Source organism: Amphiura filiformis, chromosome 7, assembly GCF_039555335.1.
Source record: "Amphiura filiformis chromosome 7, Afil_fr2py, whole genome shotgun sequence".
NCBI lineage: Eukaryota > Metazoa > Echinodermata > Ophiuroidea > Amphilepidida > Amphiuridae > Amphiura > Amphiura filiformis.
Genome location: NC_092634.1, coordinates 67,008,368 through 67,026,021, shown reverse-complemented (window position 1 = coordinate 67,026,021; position 17,654 = coordinate 67,008,368). Strand labels below are relative to the sequence as shown.

At 39.8% G+C, this 17,654-nt stretch overlaps 1 protein-coding gene across 3 annotated transcripts; it reads right to left on the bottom strand.

Annotated features, from left to right (window-relative positions):
• Positions 1–2,864: 2,864 nt before the first annotated feature.
• Positions 2,865–17,421, bottom strand: LOC140157504 (uncharacterized). 3 transcript variants are annotated; one of them, XM_072180717.1, is made up of 3 exons: positions 17,334–17,421; positions 14,094–14,171; positions 2,865–5,363 (listed from the first exon to the last, which is right to left on the bottom strand). In XM_072180717.1, the coding sequence occupies exon 3, from the start codon at positions 4,027–4,029 to the stop codon at positions 3,091–3,093; it is 939 nt and encodes a 312-aa protein (XP_072036818.1). In that variant the 5' UTR covers positions 4,030–5,363; positions 14,094–14,171; positions 17,334–17,421; the 3' UTR covers positions 2,865–3,090. The 3 variants fall into 3 exon arrangements, 2 of the variants coding, with proteins under 2 accessions (XP_072036818.1, XP_072036819.1); XM_072180718.1 differs by lacking the exon at positions 17,334–17,421 and adding an exon at positions 14,351–14,417; XR_011859691.1 differs by lacking the exon at positions 2,865–5,363 and adding an exon at positions 8,741–10,117.
• Between the last annotated feature and the right edge of the window lie 233 nt (positions 17,422–17,654).

The window sequence follows — 17,654 nt, the reverse complement described above, 5'->3', positions numbered from 1 at the left end:
TAAGTGGAAGCTATTTGGCTCATGAATTAAACATTGGACTATTTCAGTTAAAATCCACCATACACCCCATATAGAAGACATGACCTTAATCTCCCACATGGGTGTAGATTTCAAATGGAGTCAGGCAACACCATTTGAAATCCACACTTCATGTTGAAGAGTAAGGTCATGTCTTTCATAGGGGGGTGTATGGATTTCAACTGGAATAGCCCACTGGGACTTTAACAAGTTGCAAAAACAGATTTTCATCTCAAAAAAACAGATTTTCATCTCATACTTGATTTCCAACACAATATTGCATATATTTTACAAGCATTATTTACATGTACTGTACACATTTGTACACTAATAATTTAGTGAAATAACATGTCATGGGGTCAATTTTTACAAAATGTACAATATAAAACTTGGAGCCTTTACTGTTATGTGCACAAGGGTAGGGTATCTGCAAGTTCAAATTCACACTATTGACGGGATCTTGGATGTGGTTTCTGTGACCCAGTTCAAAATTTGTTCACGGAGAATTAGCGGGTCATTGTTTTTACATCTAGTACAGTGGAAACTCATTATAACGAAGTTGTCAAGGACAGAGAAATTAGTTCTTTATATCCAAATTTTGTTATATCAGGGTTGTAAAAACAATAAATAACAAAATAATTTTGTATCTTGGTTCTGGAAATATACTTCTTTATAACAGGGTTTTTCTGGTATCCGATTTCATTATAATGAGGTTTTACTGTAATACCTTTTTCACCTAGTTTGATAATGAAGTAGAATTGAAGACCAAATTAAAAAGACTAGTTGACGTCTAACGTCAGGGCAAAAGCGCCGCATGATTAGTTGCTGACCTGCGCACTAGAGCATTTTTGGTCAGGTTGACAGAACGTCATACGCAAACTAGTCTTTTTAATTCGGTCTTCAATTATAGTTAGGTATTTCACTGGTTGCGGTATTAACCCTACCACCAGAGCATCTACACATGCACACAAGGATGGTTTGTTGGCACACTTGTGGCACACAGCACTGAAGTTACGAAACTTATGGTGAAACAAAGCATAGTTGTGGCACAAACCCTGAAAATAGTAATACTACATTGATAACACAATTAACATAGGCCTAGCTGACTAATAGTACACATCTTTTAGATTTTGGATATCTTCAGATCAATAAACGAATACATACATATATGCACCAGTCCCAATTATCAGTTTGATTGTTCCTTGTTTTGTGCTTTGACTTGTCGATCTAAACATTGGGCTGTTCCAGTTGCAACCTCTATGGAAGACATGACCTTAATCTCCCACACAGGGGGTGTAGATTTCAAATGGAATTACCCATTCAGATAATCCCACTTGAAATTCACACTCTGCATGGAAGATTCAGGTTATGTCCTCCATAGGGCTGTATGGATTTCAACAAAAAACAGCCCATTACTATACTATATTTCACCTCGATTTTAGTTGTGACGCAGGTGCACATTTCATTGGTCGCAGTATAGAATTGCGTGGTTTATCATAATCCTGCAAGAGGGCGCTTAATTGGGGAAGCTTTCGGCAAAACCGCATAAAGGCACCCATGTCACTACCGATCTCGTGGTGAAACAAAGTCTAGGTCTAGAATGTTTTCGTCTGTTTTTAACTGATTAAGTCGAGAGGGTAGCGCAACAAGGCGACATCTGTATAGCTGCCAGGTATCATGTAAAATACAGAATGCAGAAATTGTCAAATGTTTATAAGGCAGCTATTGCAGATATGGCCTTCTTGCATTAACACTTCATATGTTCTAAATCGTAAAAATATTGCTGCCTACTACAGTTCACCCTCCATCAAAGAGAAATTTGTACAAATCAATCCAAGAAAAATATAGGGGATGATTTCAGTAAATCTGGAAAGCCTGAAACTTGTATGCACACACATCAATGCTATGTCTTGAGGCTTTTGGGATGAAATGGTTATTTATATGTAAAACTGGAAATTTTCACATATGTGTAATTTTTTGCACTTTGCCAATTTGGAACTGTTTCACTTGTATTTAAATTTGATACATTTGCGCGTTGTTATTTTCACACTAGCTGCTTAGAATGCAAATAGAGCGAAAATAAATGATGCGCGAAAATGTCCATGTTTACAGTATGTTTCAATATCCAATTAGGGGCCAATCTAAATCCTTTCCAAGTTTCCAAGTACTAGTTATAATGTGCTATTCTAGGTGAAATCCAAATATCGCCAGGCTACAGATGACATATGACCCTCATCTTCCACATAGGGAGTGTGAATTTCAAATCGGGATACCTGAATGGGTGACACCATTTGAAATCTACACCCCCTGTATGAGAGATTAAGGCCATGTCTTCCATAGAGGCTGCATGGATTTCAACTGGAATAGGCCATTAATTACAGCATAATTGGATTCCAACATTTGGTTCCCCTAATATCTGCCCAAGAAGGTGCACAGTGCAAAGATGCAGCACACTGCTTTGAGTGGATTGCATATAGATTCAACACTCCATGTGTTCTACCAGGGGTTGCATTTTGCTAACAAGTACAATGCACCGTGCATCCTTTAAACCATTGTTAAAGTCCACACTCAACGAAACTCTTAAACATATTTTTATAGATCCTATGAGTTAAGATGGTTTTGAGACTTACAATGGATTTAGGTACTACAGTGTGTCGTAAATGTGCTATACCAATAGAAATCCATACACCCACTGAACATGATCTCCACACAGGGGGTGTAGATTTCAAATGGAATCACCTCAGATAACCCCATTTGAAATTCACACTCCCTGTGTGGAAGATTAAGGTCATGTCTTCCATATGGGGTGTATGGATTTCAACTGGAACAGTCTAGTGTTAGCAAAATGCTACAGTACTGTAAAAGTTGAATTTTTATCAGGATTATTTTTTCGCTCTTTTGTCAATTTTTAATTGTTCCACTAGTTTTTAAATTTGAAGCTTCCTGACATTGAACTTTACGTATACACAAAAGGAATATATTCGTGCATTGTTATTTTCGCAGTACATGTAGCTGCTTCTGCTTGGAACGCAAACAGCGCGAAAAATAAATGCAGTGCAAATATTTCTACTTTTACAGTAATGCTAAACACTTGTGTTTCTTCATTGCCCCATTATTGGGGAATCCCTTCTGGCAATTCATGCACCGGAATGGGTAATTCCCTGTATGAATGTATTCATGTTTCCTTAGATGCACCTTAGCCATAAACTCCTTGCCGCAAAACCCACATTTGTACATATTTCCCGTATGGGTCCTCTCGTGCAGGTAGCACCCTACGTGCGACTTATACCCTCGTCCGCAATATTTACACCTGTAATCGGTGGGGCGTTGCTTTGTGTGAGTGTTTTCGTGATATTTCAGTCCGCCCTTGTCCGCAAATTTCTGCCCGCAAAAGCGGCATTGGTATTTCCTCTCCTTGTCGTGCACTCTTTTCTTGTGTTTCACCATATTTTCTTTCCCCGCAAATGGCTTGTTACAAATGTCGCACTCGTACGGTTTCTCTCCCGTGTGCACTCGCAAGTGTCGCTTTAATCGGTGCTTCGAGTTCACGACTTTGCTACATCCGGAAAACGTGCACTGGAAAACTTTCAGATGCGCTTTCTCGTGCTGCTTCAGCTTCTTACGTATGCACTGCGTACCGCAGTACTGACACATTGCTTTCTCATGGTTAAGTTGGTAATGCTTTGTGTACATGGAATATCTTGTGAAAGTCTTTGGACACAGTTGACAGTGCATTGGCACCTCCAGTTCTTGTTCCTTTTCTTTCTTTACCTTTTTCACTTTCTCCTTCCCCGGTTTAACTACTTTCTCTTGCGGCTCCTGCGCCGTCTCCTCTCCTGCTATCATTTGCTTCTTCAACAACCTCTTCCCTCTGTCGAATCGTTTCAAATCTTTCTTACAAGCCTTGGCACTCTTCTTCCCCGAGATGACTTTAATCATCTCCAGTTCGGCGACTTCCCTCTGGTGCGACATCGCTTTCTCGTTGTAAACCTTCATCTGACGCGTGCACATCCTCCTCTTCCGCCCGCTGGTGATATCTCGCCCAGGAGAACATTGACAATTTCTTTTCTTTCTGGTTTTGGTTGATCGTAGGTTTGCGTCCACGATTCCCTCACCGACACCTTTTTCTCATCACCACCTTCGCCTCTTCTATCAATCCACTCGAGGCTTTACATCCTCGTCCCACATCTTCTTTGGATACTTCTTGATCCGGAATGCTTTGAATAACACCACCTGTACCCGATACATCACTATCGTCTTGCTTATCGCTCTCGTTTCTCGTTCGGTGCTGCGCCCCAGCCCCTGGTCCGCAAATGTCTTCATGCTCCTGAAGTTGAGCGACAGTTCTAAATGCGCTATGGCATTCCAAACACATGTATCGATACCGTCTTGTACCGGGGCATTTCTCTTGATGGAGGGTCAGAAGCTGCACTAAGCTGCTTCTGTTGGTGTATAAAATGGATTTCATGCACCCAGGGCATAAATATTGATTATGTTGTAGAGGTACGGGTTGTGGCGGTTTCACATCTTCAAGTTCATCGGGGAACTGCTCGGCATCACTATCTTGCGACACCAGTCGGTTCTCTGACGACAGAGGACTCTGTTGGGGCCCCGTCTGATTAGGTGATGCAAGTTCAGTCAATTGAGTCTCATGAGAACTACGTGGACTCTCTGATGGGGGAAGTGGCGAGTCAAATTGGTTGTGAGTCGGTGAGTCATATTGATTGGGAGTTGGCGGGTCAAATTGGCTGTGAGTCGGTACTGGATTTGGTGTGGATGTGATAACCTGGCTTTAAGCGCCGATGTTATTGCCAGGTTATGCGATGGTGATGTCATAACTTGGTTTTGCAATGGTGTTATTACCTGGTTTTGTGAACTATGTGGAGTGTTAACTTGGTTTTGGACACCATGATGAACCTGGTTTTGAGCAGTGAGATGTGGGTTAACTTGGTTTTGATGATGAGGAACATACTGCGGACTCATTTGATGATGCTGATGGTATGGTTGAGATGCCATCGGATTGTGTGGAGCAACATGGTTATTATGAGGTTGGTGATGCGGAGGATGTTGGGTATGATGTCCACCCGAGTGTGATCGTTGGTTATGCGCTATAGGCATGTTGGCATGTCCAATAAGCATGTCTATCATGTCATCGTGGCTTACATCTAACGACGCCATAGTACAGTCACAAATTTACATCCAGTGATTCAGAACAATCGAGTGAGCCTCATTATCCAAAACATGTGGCACAGATATTGTAGATTCACAGTCGGAAGAGCGCCCTCTTTGCTGATGACACTGACGAAGAGTTGCGACAACTTGTTCAGATGCTTGCTATGGTTAGCCTGTATACAGGAAGATAACAACAACAAAATATTTCTATTTCTGGCGTTATCTTGAACATTTAACGACTGAGGTCTACTTCTAATACACATTTCACATTAAGTTATATTCTTGCCCCAATTAAAGCCTACAGTGGTAGGTTTAATCTAAAGGAATTTCCCACGTGCATGTAGGATGATTTGTACAAATACCACCTTTTTGGAGTGTGAATCTGAATTACAACACAACTGTAGCTCGGCAGGTAAAACCTCTTACAGTGTATGGTCATTTGATTTTTGAATCAAAACCTTCATGTATCTGTACACCCCTATGGAACTGACTTTTTAACTGCCCACACAGGGAGTGTGAATTTCAAATGGGTTACCTGAATGGGTGACTCCATTTGAAATCTACACTCCCTATGTGGAAGATTAAGGTCTGATCATAGGTGGTGCATGGATTTCAACTGGAATAACCTATTTTGCACAATGATGACTGTGCCAATTTTCAAAAGTGGTGATGTCAAAGGTCAAATGCCCACAAGTTTTCTCCTGCCCAGCGATGTCATAAACACATCCACCTGTATGCAAGTTACATAATCAGATCAAGCTATCAAGGGATGGCTTCAAACCCCAACCACAGGTCGACCACCGGCACTCTGGCAGAACTGGTCGAACGGCAATTGGGTTTTGACGCCACCCACTAACATTATAAGACACCCAGTTTCAACTTCAAGCAAAATGTTTTTGAATACAGTCTTAGCAATGTTACGACATACACGGGGGAAATACTAAATACAAATTATTTGTTAATCCAAATTTATGGTAAAACGGACATATTAGTAGAAATACAGCCAATTTTACATTGTAACCACAAATTAGTTAAGACAGGGAGTATACAGCTTATAGAATACAGCTGTATAAAACTATAATCCCTCAATAAAATCTTCACAATATTCACATTTTGTATAGGCTATGAAGGATAGACCTATATCAGAAACACACTGTATTCAGAAGGGAGTAAACATACAATAAAGTACATTGCATGCATTTGCTAATTCTTAATACAGTTAGCTGCTTTTCTGCAGGCCTACTGTAAAGTTTCAAACAGTAAACACTAAAGCCTTTGGTAAAAATATTTTTATGAAGCTTTTTAACTTCGCATGCTTTGAAATTTACCGCAAAAAATAACAACCTCACAAAAATATCCTGCTATGCAGCTGCAGTTATTATAAGATGCCCTTTTTTTGTTTGTGCTTCTACACATCAAGACTTCCCATGGAAAAATGCTCTATGTGAGCTATGTTATACATGCAGATACAGCATTGTTCTATGGGAAGGCTGACATACATGTAGTATCGTTATAAATGTTGTATCTAAGGGCAGTGCTGTACGGTGCAAAACCTGATTGAGGAGCCAATGGCTCCTAACTTTATAAATTTAGGCGCCCATATTTTGCTCCCAGGTAAAAAATATGTGGTGCCAACTGAACAGCCATGTGCGTTGAATGTTCATAGCTGCTGTACTCAATCTACATATTCCCATTGAACTCTACATACTTCTTACTATACACAGCATGTACAGTGTATAGGCCTATATGATTTCCAGGAAGTCCCCATTGAGACATGATAAATGCATATATTCATAGCATACATTCATACTCTTGAATGCTACATTACATACATGTTTTGCATTTGCTGGCGATTAAAAGCTTCAATAGTTGGTCGCCATTGGCGCCAGGGATTGAATATTTAGTCGCCATCAGAAAAATCTAGTCGCCAATGCGCCTAAAATGGTCGCACCGTACAGCACTGTCTAAGGGATCAACACAAAATGGGCTATTCTGGTTGAAATCCATACACCCCCCTATGGAAGACATGACTTTATATCTACATGTATCACACAGGGAGTGTGAATTTCAAATATGGTTACCTGAATGGATGACTCTTTTTGAAATCTGCACCCCTGTGTGGAAGATTATTAAGGTCATGTCTTCCATAGGGGGTATGGATTTCAATTGGAAGTCTATTATTAACCCCATGGGCACTACAACAAGGCTGACTTATCGGTCTCTAAGAACTAGATGTTACTTGGTTACAATGAAGGGTATGCCATGATATCAGAGATATGGTAAAAATAACCAGTAGGGCTGAAGGGGATTAAGTTCGAAATTGCTCAGAAATCTAAAAAGCCCTAGTTTGATTGGTTATTCTGATGATTATATCATGTAATTAACCAGTCAGATCAGAGGCTCTGTAATCAAATCATAAGACAAATTTTGATTGGTTATTCTCAACCAGAGACAAGCCTGAAGGCCAATCAAATCATCTTTTATAAAACGGCCAAGCATTTATGCTTCCTCATAGAACCATGATCTTTGAACCCTTTCTGACAATTTCCACAACGGAATGGATAATTTCCGGTATGAAGGTATTCATGTCGCTTCAGATGTTCCTTGGCCATAAACGCTTTCCCGCAATACTGGCACTTCACCGTGTTGCCGGTATGCGTTCTCTCATGCAGGTAGCAACCCACATGTGATTTATACCCTCGCCCGCAAAATTTGCACCGGTAATCCGCTGGACGTGGTTTGGTGTGGTGCCTCGTGGTATTTAAGCCTGCCTGTGTCGGCAAATTTACGCCCGCAGAAGCGACACTGGTACGGTTTCTCCCTTCGTGAACGCGCTTACGATGCTTCACCATATTTTCCTTCCCGCAAACGGTTTGCTACAGACTTCGCACATGAATGGCTTCTCCCCCGAGTGGATTCTCGAATGACGAATCAGACGGTGCTTAGAGTTGACAATTTTGTTACATCCCGGATGCGTGCATTTGAATTGTCGCAGATGCGCCGCTTCGCGTGAGACTTGAGTTTACGCCGAATACACTGCGATCCGCAATACTGGCACATTGCTCTCTCGTGGTTCATCTGGTAATGTTTCGTGTACAATGAATACCTATTGAATGTTTTCGGACACTGCTGGCATTGCAATGGGATTTCAAGTTCTGGTTCTTTTTCTTTGTTTTCCTCTCTCTCGCTTATGCGTTCTTTTTTTTAGGTTTTGGTTCCTTCGGTTCCTTTGGTTCCTTGGCGACCTTTTTCTCTTTTTACGACACCACCCTTTCCTTTCCTCTTCTTATACGCTCTCTTCTTTCGTACAGGTGGGTTGTCTTTTTCCCTTGCTGCTCTTGCTTCTTTTGCCGCCAAAATCTTCTCCTTTCTGATAATATTCATTTGATCACGATGGGACGTTAACCTCTTCAGCGATTCCATCTCTAAACACTCTCTCTGTTCGGACATTTCTTTCTCGTTGTACACCTTCATCTTTCTCGCAAGCTCGTCTTTTTCTACCGGGCGGCGATACCTCATCTAACAACAGATTAACCGTGACGTTTTCTGGAGCCGGTTTCGTTGATCGTAAGTCTGACTCCACGATTCCCGAACATAAATTCTTTGGCCCTCAGTTGTCAAATCTATCTCTTGATTAGAATCCTCTGCAATGTCTTTGTTTTTGATAAGCTGTCCTTTGTCCCCACTCAGAGGTACACCCCCACTACTGCGATGGGAGTGTTCGTAGGATTGCTCCGACATGCTATGAACAAAATCACCTTCCTTCGGATCAACAGTTTCTTGTTTTGGACCACCTGTTTTACTGGAGTCCTCTTGACACGATGTCTGTCCAAATGCATCTGGGTTACTTTGAATCACACCGCCCGTATTTGTCCCAAGTTGTCCCGCAGTAGACACCGAATCTTTTGTATTGATCATATCCGGGCGGTAAAAAGAGGTGGGTAATTTGTAGTCATTATCCTTTTCATCGTCCGCTGTTTGGTTGAAACCTGTGTGCTGTCCCGGTAAAGTCTGAATCACGCCACCTTGATTCACAACAGTTTTCATGTCATCATGATCGCCAATTTCTGCGCTTCCGTTATTGAAGAACTGCGATGGGAACTTACTGTTGTTTCCAAATTCCCCTAACGCCTGCCCAAAAGTTTGCAACCTTGAGCTATCACCGCCATTGCATTATGCATGTCACTATTAGTCCCAGTGTGCTAAGCTCTGAATCACACCGCCTGTCACGCCACCTGCGCCGATACCGTTTTTATCATTTTGCTTTGCATTCATCACATTGGTTTTACTGTCTTGTCGAGCAGGGCCCACGCCGCATGTGCTTTCATGCTCCTGTAGAGACACAACCGTTCTGAATGCGCTGTGGCATTCTAAGCACATGTAACGATAGTGCCGCGAACCGGGGCATTTCTGTTGGTGAAGCGATAGCAGTTGTACCAGACTACTTCTGTTGGTGTACAGGATACTCTGTTGACATCCGGGACATAAATACTGGTTATGATGATACGTTTGTTGGGGCTGGGTCGGAGGTCGCAACTCGGTGAAGGTCTCCTGGTAAGATTGATTCTGATTCTGGAGCGATATGACGGGAGGTGGCGAGGATGGCTGAGGTTGCAATGGCTGAGCTTGCAATGGCTGAGCTTGCAATGGCTGAGGTTGCGGTGCCGGTGGAGGGGGAGGAGTCTGCTCCGAGTTGATTGGCAAGCCAGCGTTAGCGTGACCAATAAGAATGTCGATCATATCGTCTTGTGTAACATTCAATGAAGCCATCCTGAAGTGTTGCGTGTCTTGTCTTTTTAAAGACAGTTCTTGTTTAAATTAAAACCCAGAGGAAGCGACGATAGAGGAGGTTCATAGTACATTTGTACCTCATACCAAACAAAGATCTGCCGAGATTTGTGCTAGGTGCCTGGTGGTCATTACCATTCTGTATAGGGAAGAGAACAACAACAACAAAGTCTAAACAATAGTAGACCTGTATCTTCTTAATTTTGGCAACTTGATGGCAAGACATTAATACACTGAAGACAAACCTGCAACAAAGGCGAAATATACCGAGACATTATTTTCATAATCAGGCTGGGAAATGAGCGGGAGCCAGGGGCTATTCAGTTGCTATGAAACACCAAATGGTTCTCATGTAAATCCCTGTGTGACCAGGGCCACCTATTTTGTTCAAACTGGCCCCTGGTCATAATGGTCATTTGGACTTTTTGTTCATAGAATGTTTGTTATTTATTTGCATTCTATGCTCATTTATCATGCCATAAATTATGCTGAACTGAAAGCCTGGTAATAGTACAGACTTGTAGTTATTGATGCAAAATGGCCTCTGATTCAGGGCAACAGACCAAAGACCTGGGTCACTTTTTGAGAGTAAGCAGCCCCAGGTCAAAGTTTACTTTTTTCCCAGCCTGTTCATAATTCCTTAAAAGGGCTGCTACTCTAAGACCAGCATGTTATAATAGTAATAATATACATTATACCTACCACAAGAAATTTAAATCTCAGATGACATATATCCCATCATGCAGTGGGACTTTGCACATTTTCTACAAAATGCAAACATCATCTGCACATGAAGGTCATCAGAATCAATTTGATTTGTGTTTATAGAACTTTGTTTAAGACCAGTCATTATTCCCATACATGTATCACAATGCTGAAACTGAATATATGCAGTACATTGTACATAAAGGGTTTAAGTAGCAAATTTGATGTATGTAGGCTCAGTACAAGCTGTTCGGTGAAACCACACAAAACCTTTGGAATATCTTAAACTTAATTTGTACAAATCTAGATATTAATATTTTTACCTAGTTTACAAATCAGGGACTGCCGCTTTGAAAATGAGAAAAGAGCTATAGAATGCTCTTCTGGTGTCTTCAAGAAGAGTTTTAAAAGAGCTGTTTGCACCTGTGGCCATTAAAGCATAAAGAATTTAACGAGTCATCTAGAGGAGCTATAAATCGCTATTGTAAATGCAACTTAAGAAGAGCTGTAGAGGAGTGATTGCTCTCACTCCTCTCAAAAGGCAGTCCCTGCAAATAAGCACCTAAAAGGAAACAAACTAAGTTTAAAACCAAGTGTCCTGTATCCCTTTTTCACGATTGAGTTATTGCAGGAAAATGAGCAGTGGGGCATATGGTGGGATTTCCCCCAACCTTGGGCTCCCCCTGTTTTAGGCTGAGGAGGACTCAACACAGAATGCACTTGAACTGATGAATGAAATCTGGCAGTGTGCTAATAAGAATTAAATTTGTTTGACCAAGGATAAAAACCACATACTGCCCAAAGTTTCCCTATACTTCACTTCAAGTTCAGTAGTGACGTCAAAGCTATTTTATTGTGGTTCTGCTGCAAGTGTGTCGACACTCAACAAACTGTCCTTGTACGTGTGCACAACTGCACGTATATTCTGTGAGACAAACTTTACATGCACGATTTGATACTGTGATGACCAGCGCAATACTCAACTACGACACAACTGAACTTGAGGTGAACTCATTTCGACAACAAATGTACGGTTAATTATGCCCTCCATAATAAATGCAAGTGACTTTAGGGTATATGGATGGTCACTTGAACAGTTAGTTAGACGCAAGTGACCATGCATATACCCCAAAGTCGCTTACATTTTCTTATGGCGGGCAGAATTAACCATCCATTTGTTACCAAAATGAGTAATATGTAATTGAGAAAACACATGGACATAACTAGTTCTGGCTCTAAGCCACCAATATTATCTGATGATATACATACCCTGAGGAAATGGAACCAGGGAAAATTGAAGAAAAAACACTGGGCTATTTCCACATGGTATGATTTGAGATAAATAACTTGTACTTACATAAATAGTCTTTAGAGTTTAAAACGTATTTTGCGTACAAACTTTGAATAATATTTTGTACTATAATACCAGCTAACAGATGTTATATAATATTACAAAAAGCTGACATTCGAAAAAAAAGTGCTTAGTCATGCAAGCCTACTAAGAAACCACAAAAAAAAAAAAAAAAGCGAAAATGTGAACTCATTCAGTTAATTTTTGAGGTAATATTATTGTACATGAGTCAAACCATGTTTGATTTCAATAAAGAGAGTTTACAAAATGCAGAACATTTCAAAGATTTCTAACCTTTAAAATTCATAATTTATTTTAGTGAAGTTGACAAAAATTAATGTGGCATTGTTTCTTCAGAACTAAAAACATCAGTAATATCCAGCAAATTCTTTTAAAACTAAAACTAAAAGTCAAAATGTTCACTTCAGGCTGAAAAAAAGTTGTTTCCCGTGAGGCGGCAAGCATTCATTTTTGAGTAATTTTACACCATTTAAAAGGGCATTTCGTGATCCACAGCCTCATCCCCCACTTTTCTCAAAAAAAGTTGAGATTTTTATATCACTGGAAACCTCTGGCTACATAATGTTTATGTACAAAATATTTCTTGCAGATTAATTTGTTTAGCAAAGATATCGCAAAATTTGAATTTCGTTCTGGTGCACCAGAACGAAATTACAACGTATTGTCTATGGAGCAGTGTAATATCACATAATCATGCATAACTCGCAAACGCAAAAATCGGAATCAACTGAAATTTTGGGAATATGCTTTTTTCGTGGATATGTACTGAAAAATGTCATAAAAAGAGGATGCTAGGATCACGAAATACTCCTTTAATGACTTTATTTGAGAAATCCAGAAGAAATTTATTTCCATGGCACAATTTTTTCCTCTTATATTTTACAAGCAGTATGAAATCAATAAATCCTGCAAAAATATTATAATTTTCCTGAAACCAATCTAACATGGTCTGCATTGATTTGACATTTAAAAATATTTGTGATTTTTAGGCACAGCATACAAAAAAATGTAAATCCCACCTCTGGAGAGAAAACACTTTTTGCATTCAGGCTTTCAGGCCACCTACTGGAAACAAACTTTGTTTTTGGCCTTGCAACTGTATTTTTACATTTAATTGTACATAAAATACAAATTAATTAAAGCTGGAATTGTCAACCTATTTTACCACAAGTAATAAACAGACATAATGGACTAACACAGGACCACAGACACGAAGCAAATATGAATTTTGAATATTAACTGAAGCTAAATTTACTGGCACATCTGGCCAAAACAGTCAAATAAGTTGTCCAAAGATATAGACACCCTGCATGCTTTTATCGACTGATTTCAAATAAAGGATTTGAACTTGCTTCCCTGGCCGTAATGCAGTCTATTCAATCGAACAGAGTTGAAAATTTGGCCATGTTTGCAGCTAACCATGTTACATGCAGGACCTCTATGGCCAGTGAACACCACCATGGTGTACCACCATGGTGTAGCTATGAACAAGTTTGGTTGGAATTATAGATTTGAATTTTCCATGCAAGACCCACCCCATTATTTCATTTTCAGCATACTGTACATTGTACTTGTTATAAGTTGACAAGTTTGGTTCACTTTCCCAGTGTTCCAGAAGCAATGGTCTATTCCAGTTAAAATCAGTACACCCCCGATGGAGACATTGCCTTAAACTTCAGCCTCGGCGCAGAAAAGATATCTTACCCTTCCCAGAATCCTTTGCAACATTTTGCATCAGCTCACTGCAGCCAATGACACTCCTACTTTGTACAGGTTCCCTATTGTTTCCGTGTTGAGAATAGATCGGCTAAACATGGGTCGATAGATAAACATATTTTTGCAAGAATAGATCTGGATGTGCTTCATTGAGGTACCTTTAGCACTATCAACCCATGTTGCACAAGATACATAGCAAATCAGAACAGGGCATTGAAATGGAAGAAATGCATTGTGGGAAGTGCAAGATATCTTCTCTGGCCTGTGAGAGGGAGTAAGAATTTCTGCCAATTTTTGATACATGAAGAAAATAATATCTCACCTCTTGTCATTATCAGATAGTTGTAGCTTAACAGCCAACATGTAGTGTACCGTACTCTACTGTTTAAAACCATGACACCTGAAAGAAACAGAACTAGACATTAATATTGTGTTCTTGGGGAAAAATTGATCTAGAAACTTTGTCCAACTCGTCATAGGGCAAATTATCTGGTTTTTTTTTGTTACTGGTACAGCACACATCAATAAAGTCCCCGCAACATATTCTTGTAAAATTACAAATGTGCAGATCAGTCATACCTTTATTTTAAAGTACACTTTGTGTAAGTGATGCACCCAACTGTGTGTATGCCAATTGCCATTCTATGACTTTAAGAGTCTTCCTCATAACGAGTTGAACAAAGCAGGGCTGAAATTTAATAGGCCACTGGTCCAGTGGCCATTGCCAGCTGAAAACATGGCAGATCTGTTGTACATTGATGTTCTGTCTGGCCCTGTGTGACCTGCTGTTAGAAAGTGCTATGCACCTTCACAATAGAGTAGAAATTTCAGAAAATCTTTTGTTACTTGAAATTAGTTAATAAATAAAAAATGCAGATCCCTTGTTGCTTGAGGGATTGGACAATGGACATACATGTAATGCACTTGTGGTGGATGTTTGTTGATGCATCCAATCCAATCCACTTCCCCAGCAGGGCTCATGCATTTGGACATATCAACAGATCAGCATGTGTGCATTATTGAGTCCAATTTCTCTCTGAAGAACTGAAGACAAGTAAATGTATTTATTACAGTTTTTGTCAGAGAAGAATGGCACATGTTTACATCAATTGAGAGCGTGCAGAGCGTAAAAACGGAAGTGGGGTTCTGATTGGCTGAATGGCGGAACCAATCGGCTGACAATCATAGGAAGACTGATAATCTGATTGGACGACAGGCCAAATCTTTGGTCGGCGCAGATCGGCCCCTTGTATGAACACAAAGCTCCACGATGTCACTCATTATAAATGCGCCGCATCAATCTGAGCAAGGGACTGCCGTTCTTCTCTGAAACCCAGTGTACATATTTGTAAGGTCTCATATAGAAGTCACTTTTAAAATTAGGGTTAAATAATTAAATACATTGGATGTTATTTTGGTTCACTCTTTTTGACAGTTCCTTTTGCCTTGACAGTCAAGGCCTTGACAGTCAATCAAGGCCCTTTGCCTTGGCAGTCAAGGCCCTTTGCTGTGACAGTCAAGGCCCTTTGCCTTGGCAGTCAAGGCCCTTTGCCTTGGCAGTCAAGGCCCTTTGCCGTGACAGTCAAGGCCCTATGTATCAGACAAACCCTCTCTGACCCAGTCAAACTTGGTTCCCTGGCCATACTGCAGTCTATTCATAATTGGACAGAGTTGAACATTTGGCTGTTTGCAGCTAACCATGTTACATGCAGGTCCTGGCTAGTGAACACCACGATGGTGTAGCTACATGTATGACCAAATTTGGTTGTGTAGTTATAGCTAATTAACTGTCAGAGGTCTGCTACTGTATCAGACAAACCCTCTCTGACCCAGTCCCCTAGTTGAATAAATGTAGGCCTTCAAGACATCCAAATACTTATCCTTACCAGACTTGCACGCCCTGCATTGCTGAAAAGTCACCCAATTTTTTTCTAAAACCATGATCTGTTCCTATGGGAAGTCTCGGTGAAATTGTTCAAAAGTCACCCATTTGGGTTACCAAACCACAGGTTTGGCAACCCTGATTAATTTGTCCTACAACTCAAACTTCACTTACAAACTAATTCAATAAACAAACACTCTACTGTTGACTATAGGTTATCCATAAAACAGACAGTGTTGAACACAGAATACATGCCAATGTTGACAAATTAGTTGAATAAACAATAGATGTTAATTGAGTTTCTACATGTACTGTGTCATGTAAATTATAGGAGACTACAGGCATATTCTGTCGGTCCAACATCCGGGCTATATCTAGTCTTGGGCCCAAACTGCATGTGACTCACGGTTTGTTACGAACGATAGAAACCGGCTGTGAAGGAGGCTACATAGCGATGTTGTTGGAGTGACATTCAATTCGGAAAAAAGCACTTTCGACCATGGAATTTAATTTTAAGTGTGTCAGTGTATACACGGTAAATCCTGTAAGTTTCTTCCACTCTGTAGACTTAGAAACGGTTGTTTGATTCCATTGACTATTTGCGATCGAAATTTACACAACACCAATGACAGAAATCATCAACAAAAATTGAATCAAGGAAGTTGTTTTCACTCGACTGTGAGTCGCATCGCAGAATTATCTTCACACCGATGACAGGACAGAAGGCCTATTTCTGGCTATGTCAACATTAGTGTATTGTGTTGGCGTGAAAAGTTTCAGCTCGCAGGGAGCTTTCAGTGCTTTTTATAATAATTAACCTTATTTGACACCATTAACGTAAACAAAAACAAAATTGGATGTTTTATTGGGACAACCTTACTCAAAAAAAAAAAAAAATCCGTTTTCCAAAATAATGTAAACTGTAGAAGTTTTAGCCTTACCAATAAGGCATAAGCCCAATCGGCATTGGAAGTTTGCAATGGTGCATTGTAGGACAGTTTTTGCAGTTTTGGGACACTTTGTCCTTTGACCTTTCAAAAAATTCAGAAATATTGGGCTTTTGTACATACAAAATATAATCTAAAATGTTTTACAATATTATAAAAAAAAAAAAAAAAATATTAGTTTTTTATAAATTAATTATTTGTTATTTTTAATGATCAAAATTATGACAAATGACAATAATAAGCAGTGATAAGAAAATTAATAAAAATTACGTCAATTTTCCCGATATGTCAGAGGTCAAAGTGTCCCAAAACTGCGCTCAAAAACCAGAAGTTAGAATGGCGATTGGGCTTATTTGCATGATTCGCCAAACTCTCAGTAATTTATTATAGATTTAGTCTTTATAGTTTTTAAGCGTGTGCATAGGACCTTGTGGTAAATAATATGCGCTGGATGATTAACAGTACGCTTAATTTGCAAAAGGGATTGTGCAAAGCATACATGTAGGATTCGCCAGAAGAGGCTGCAGTGCCCGCTGCAGTGCTGCAATTCCAGATTTACTGAAATACTGTCATGACTGTCATGACTGTTGAATTCGACATGTTTTGTTGGCGACCGAAAGAGGTTGAGAGGCTCAAAATAGCTTATTATGCAACTTTTTTACCTTAAATTAACAACAGTTACACCTAACATTATTAAAAGTATATACAGATAATATATGCATTTCAAAATTACCAACAGAAGGCATGCTTTCCGGCTTTTTACATCAGAAATCTCGGCGCAGGACTCTCCTTTTCTTTTGTGCAGGAAAATTACGACCCCCTAAGTTGGTGACAATTATCAAGCAACGTTTAGGAAATTGAATTATATTGATAAATTGAAATTCATTTCATATCTTTGTATCCAAAATCCGAGATTGAAACCAAGACAAAATTATCATATATATATTTACGATTTAGAAGCCCTACCATATATATATACTCTGCTGTTTGGGGCTTTTACAAATACAATTGAAATTCTGACTAGTTTAGGTAAATTATGAATTAAAATATTCTT